At 36.9% G+C, this 5077-nt stretch overlaps 1 protein-coding gene and 1 non-coding gene across 2 annotated transcripts; one reads left to right on the top strand and one right to left on the bottom strand.

Annotated features, from left to right (window-relative positions):
- The first annotated feature begins 1501 nt into the window (after positions 1-1501).
- Positions 1502-1572, top strand: TRNAP-AGG (transfer RNA proline (anticodon AGG)). Its single transcript has one exon. It is a non-coding gene; the product is annotated as a tRNA-Pro (tRNA).
- Positions 1573-4000: 2428 nt separating this feature from the next.
- On the bottom strand, positions 4001-4680 carry LOC130502463 (uncharacterized). The gene is made up of 2 exons (XM_056997258.1): positions 4327-4680; positions 4001-4243 (listed from the first exon to the last, which is right to left on the bottom strand). The coding sequence occupies exons 1-2, from the start codon at positions 4678-4680 to the stop codon at positions 4001-4003; spliced, it is 597 nt and encodes a 198-aa protein (XP_056853238.1).
- Between the last annotated feature and the right edge of the window lie 397 nt (positions 4681-5077).

Genomic DNA, 5077 nt, shown 5'->3' with positions numbered 1-5077 from the left:
AGCGTTAAAAAAAAGGCAAAGAAACATAAATGCTTTACTATGTTCTTAACCCAATGGTATTTGACCAAAGGTGGACCAATAGAAAAACAGATGGCGTTTCTAAATAATAATAAAAAGCTAGCAGTTGAGTTGGATTCTGTGCAAAAAGGATGAAGCCAAAGTCAAAGGAAAAAGAAGGGATTGAGATCAACGACGATAGTGGCGATTCATCTTTCGATCTAACTTTGCTCAAAGAGGCTATCGACAACGTCCCAACGAAGAAGAAGAACACATTTGATCTAACTTCGATGTCTCTGGCAATATCATCAGTGGATCGAAAGTGCAGTAAACGGAGAGTTTCAGCGATGAAGAGAGATATCAAATCAAAGGCGGAGAGGGAATCTACGATGCAGCGATTGCGAACCCTTGTTTATGATCTGCGATAAATACTCTTGTAATACTTCATTTTAGGTTTGGGGGGGGGGGGGGGGGGTTTCTTCGATATCCTTTACACAATCGACATTAATAGGGATCGTTCTTGCTTCAAATACTCCTCTGTTTGCTCTGTCCTGATCCTTGTACACTAAAAAAAATCGATTTTTTTTATCAGTTGGCTATTATTACTTTAACCTTGGCTTCGAAAGGATCACTGAGTGATTGATGTGATAATTGGGCCACTCCCTTTCTAGAGAAAATGTTTAATATTTGGTGTGGTCTTAAGTTTCTAAATGCAGTCTTGATATCGGTGCTGAACTGCTGATGGTATGATTGAAAAATTTATAAATCCAAATGCTGCAGATATCAAGAACGCTGCAAGTTCTTATGAGAGAGAAGATTTATCCGTAATATATACATATCACAGTTTTGGATATGTTGCTTCCATTCTAAAATCAGCATTTCGAAAAAATAATAATAATAATGACGCACAGCTTCAGACTTGGTCACAAGCAGACTTATGCCCTTCTAACTGCAGTGACATATCCAACACACACATCTCAGCCTCATCCCTGGCTATAATCCTCCTTATGGCGCTTTTACTCAGGTTCCCTCTGGCTATATTCCTCACCGCCCATATCAAGACTTCTGAATCTGTGTAATGCCATCTTATACTCTTTAATCTTTATTAACTACTTGGACATCTTTCGGTACCACTAACTCCTCAAAGAATGTCTATCTGATTTCTCTCATGTCTCTTGCATTAAATTGCATACCCTTTTGACGTAATTGTGGTTTGACAAGTACTATGTGGAGGGTGTAAAGGGAACGCTGTTTGTTTTGTATCTTATGCTTTTCTCTTGCATTCTCAAGAGGGATGAGTATACAACATGAAGTTGAATCTTAGACTGAAAATAACTTGATGGTTGCGTCTGGTTTTTTGGAGTTCCGTAGAGATCTATGATTCATCTATTTCTGTTACTGTGATACTGTAGGTTTCATTTAGCTCCCTATATTGTAGTTTGCACTTCACGTTCCTACTGACCTAATTAGGACATATTATGCTTACGAATCTAGTAAGACACAAGGGCGTTTGGTCTAGTGGTATGATTCTCGCTTAGGGTGCGAGAGGTCCGAGTTCAATTCTCGGAACGCCCCAATTTTCTTTTTTACTAATAAAATTAGATTTTTACTATTGGGCTAGTTTTCCTTTATACCTCTATCTTATTGAGGTCCATTGTGGAACATACCCAGCCCATAGGAGTCTTTCTTGTAAACGATTTTCCTCTTGTTGGATCAACATTCTGCAAAAGAATCTTATAGACAAAATGGGTAAATGTTTTTATTTGTTAGTGCATCAGCAAATATGTCACGCGTTTCAGTTTTACAAAAGAAATTAAATAAATTAACAACTGTTAAAATTGTGGTATGTTAAACAGTAGATATAGTTTAAACTTTAAAAGCTTTGTAAACATTTCAGTTTTTAGTTTTACATTTAATATTAGGTAATCTATCTATTGCTAAACATCACACAGAAAAGATTACTAAGGTTAACGGCTATAAAACTCCTAAACTCCTAAACTCCTAAGTTACTTAGTAAACATCTTCGAGATTGCATGCTTAAATCATATTGGAAAGATCCGATCTCCAAAAAGGGTCAAAATTTCAAGATTTAAGCTCTGTTTTATAAATATATATATACGAACACACAAACAAACAGTATTGAAAATGTACTTAAGATGTAAGCCATGAGAAACAAACATGGCCACCATAAACGTTTGGCACTTTCATCATATGGGAAAACATGATGGCTACCATCGCATTCTAAATTATGACTTTTTTCGTAACTGGATTCTAAATTAAGAACATTTTATAAAAATAATAAAGTTAAGAATTTATCAATGTACAGCCTTTTTCTCGAAAAGTATAATAGTAGGAAACTATATGAATCCACAATAATCCCCTTTCACGTTATATTACGTGTGAAGACTTAAGAGGAAGAAACCGTGTTTGCTTCACTGGCTCATCAGCTCATGAGTAAACCGTATTTTCCATTTTTTGCTTGTTATAAAAATAGTAAATTGCCGGCGAATCTTAGTTTTATTTTTGGGAAATTTGCTAAAAGAGAACAAAAAAATGAGGGTGGTGTCCTAATGGTATAAATGAGATTTTTGTCCTCTTTACCCTTTGTATTTCTGAAACTAATAAAATAAATACTTTGTGAATCAAAAAAATTATTAAAAATATCAATAATTAATAAAACCACTGTATGAAGAAGCTGGTAATTTTTTTTATAAAAAGTTGTCAAAAAAAATTAAAAAACGTTCTACTAAAAGTAGAATGTGTCTTCTACTAAAATTGGTGTAGTAGAATGCGATTTCTATACTTAACAAGTTCTTCTACTTATTCTAGAATTAGCTTTCTACTATTTTCAAAACCTCTAAAAAAATAGAATGCGCATTCTACTTTTTTAAAGGTATCTACTTTCCATCGAAATGCATCTTCTATCTTTTTCAAGTTATCTAAAATAAGTAGAAAACGTTTTCTAAAATTTACTCGTACGTCTAAAAAAAGTAGAATATGTATTCTGGATTTTACTCTTTCTTCTAAAGATTTAGAAGGCGCCTTCTACGGATATATCTAACTGAATTTTAGCGAAAATTAATGAAAAATTGGCAACTAAATATTCTAAAAAATCTCCTAAGATTATGGTAACTTCCTAAACTTGATATTCACGACTTTTACTTGTCAAAAATTTTTAAAAAATCGATTCTTCTCTCTTGTTCATCATCTCCATTGTTTTTCACCTTTGTTTTCACAAACTCTTCTTCTCTAAGATGCATATCTATACTACATGTGGTGTTTGGAAACTAGATGGAAATAGTGGATGGGTTTTTTCTGCTGATGACAAAGGGGCTAGACTACTGCTATTGGATTCAAATTCTACTTTAGAGGATTAAAAGGAATGGTTGTGGAGGATTTTGATATGGAAGAAGATAGATTAGGTGATTTGGAGTTCAGTTATCTACCTACTGAGTTTATCAATACATCAACTTCCCCACCTGTGATAATTGCAAACAATAGACAGCTTAAGAATTTTATTGGCTATGTTGAAAAGAGTGTTTCTACTCTATTGTGTGTAACATCTAAAGCCAAGGGTCAGAATCCAGATGAAGCAGAATTTGATCTTAACATGTCGCCATCTGATTCAAGTGATGATGAAGAGGAGAGCAAGTCCTTGAACAGAAGTGACAAAGCTCCAGTGTTTTCTGAGACTCAGAGCGAGGAGAAGAAAGAAAAGGATGACGGAGTCGAATCTGATGAGGATGCCTATGAGGCAGGTACTGAGATCTGTGAAACCGAGAACATAGATAGTAAGTTAAACTCCTCTCTGCTCCAAGTTGTTAAGACGGGACAGATGTATTGATGAGACCCTCAATGAAACTTCTAGTCTCGCGATCAACACTCTGTTTTTTCTCAGCTGCTCGCTTACACAGCAACAACTTCTTTCTTGTCTCCGCTCCTTCGTCATGAACCTTTCTCTTGCCTTTTCCTGTAACCTCAACCGAAGAGGTCTCCTCGTCTGCTACAACTGCAGTATCCTCGCCATATTAGCAGCTTCTGCATCAATATCATCCGTCACAGCTTCCTCCATTACAGTGTCTTCAGCTTCTATAACTTCCCAGTCTGTGTTGCTCCAATCAAACTTTGTCCTTATCCTCTCCAGGATAAGGTCGACTCGTTCATCTTCCATCTCACCCTTCCTTCTGTAGATTTGATCGAGCAAGACATCATTACCACTCACTGAGATGACGGAGAACAAGACACTCTACAAATCAAACATTTATAACATTAAAAGCCATAGAAAATAAATACAACAAGGCTGCAATCAAATAAGGTAAATATGCATACCTTGTCAGTAAAAGAGTCTTCAAGTTTTGTGACGTCATGATAAGAAACTTTTGCAACTCCTTTCCAATTGCCACACATTGGACCTCTGAAGCTGTCTGAGACTCTCTTGCCACATATTTCTCCAAAATCCGGAATTGCTTCCATAAGCCAAATCTGGATAGCATATGAGAAACCCTCGAAAATGTAGCTGCCCTTCTTACCCAACCTCTTCCTAGCCTTCTCAATGGAACTGAGCAGAAAGTCATAGGAGTGAAGACCCCAATGGAACTTCCGAAGCTTGTCAAGATCCATCACCAACTTAATATACATATGAGGGATGTTCACCTTCTCATTACGCCCCATCACCACTCCCATGATCACGCACAAGTAGATCAAACGGATCCTATCAACTCGGGTCCAGGTGTTCACTTGTTGAAGATGTTCCTTCTTGATCGACTGCAAGCTTATCTTACCACCTCTCCTTACTAGCTCACTCCAAACCCCCCGTCGGGTTTAAAAGTAACTACGCCTGTGCTATCTTCCCGAGAAATCTTTAGGCCTGTCACAGCGTGGTACTCCTGAAGCGAAAACCGGAGAGGCGTCCTCCCAAATACAAACCACTTCTCATGCTTCTTTGAGGTAAATCAGCTGCCTGCATAAGAAGCTATCCACCAGTTTCCCGAGAACTGAAGCTTATTTTCCGCAATAGCCATGATGTGTGTGAAAAAGAGGATCTTTCTTCACATCATCATACTCCGCAGACATAGCTTTT

The sequence above is a fragment of the Raphanus sativus genome, unplaced genomic scaffold, assembly GCF_000801105.2.
Source record: "Raphanus sativus cultivar WK10039 unplaced genomic scaffold, ASM80110v3 Scaffold0572, whole genome shotgun sequence".
NCBI classification, from domain to species: domain Eukaryota; kingdom Viridiplantae; phylum Streptophyta; class Magnoliopsida; order Brassicales; family Brassicaceae; genus Raphanus; species Raphanus sativus.
The sequence above is the reverse complement of the archived record's forward strand: the minus strand, read 5'-3'. Positions and strand labels throughout refer to the sequence as shown.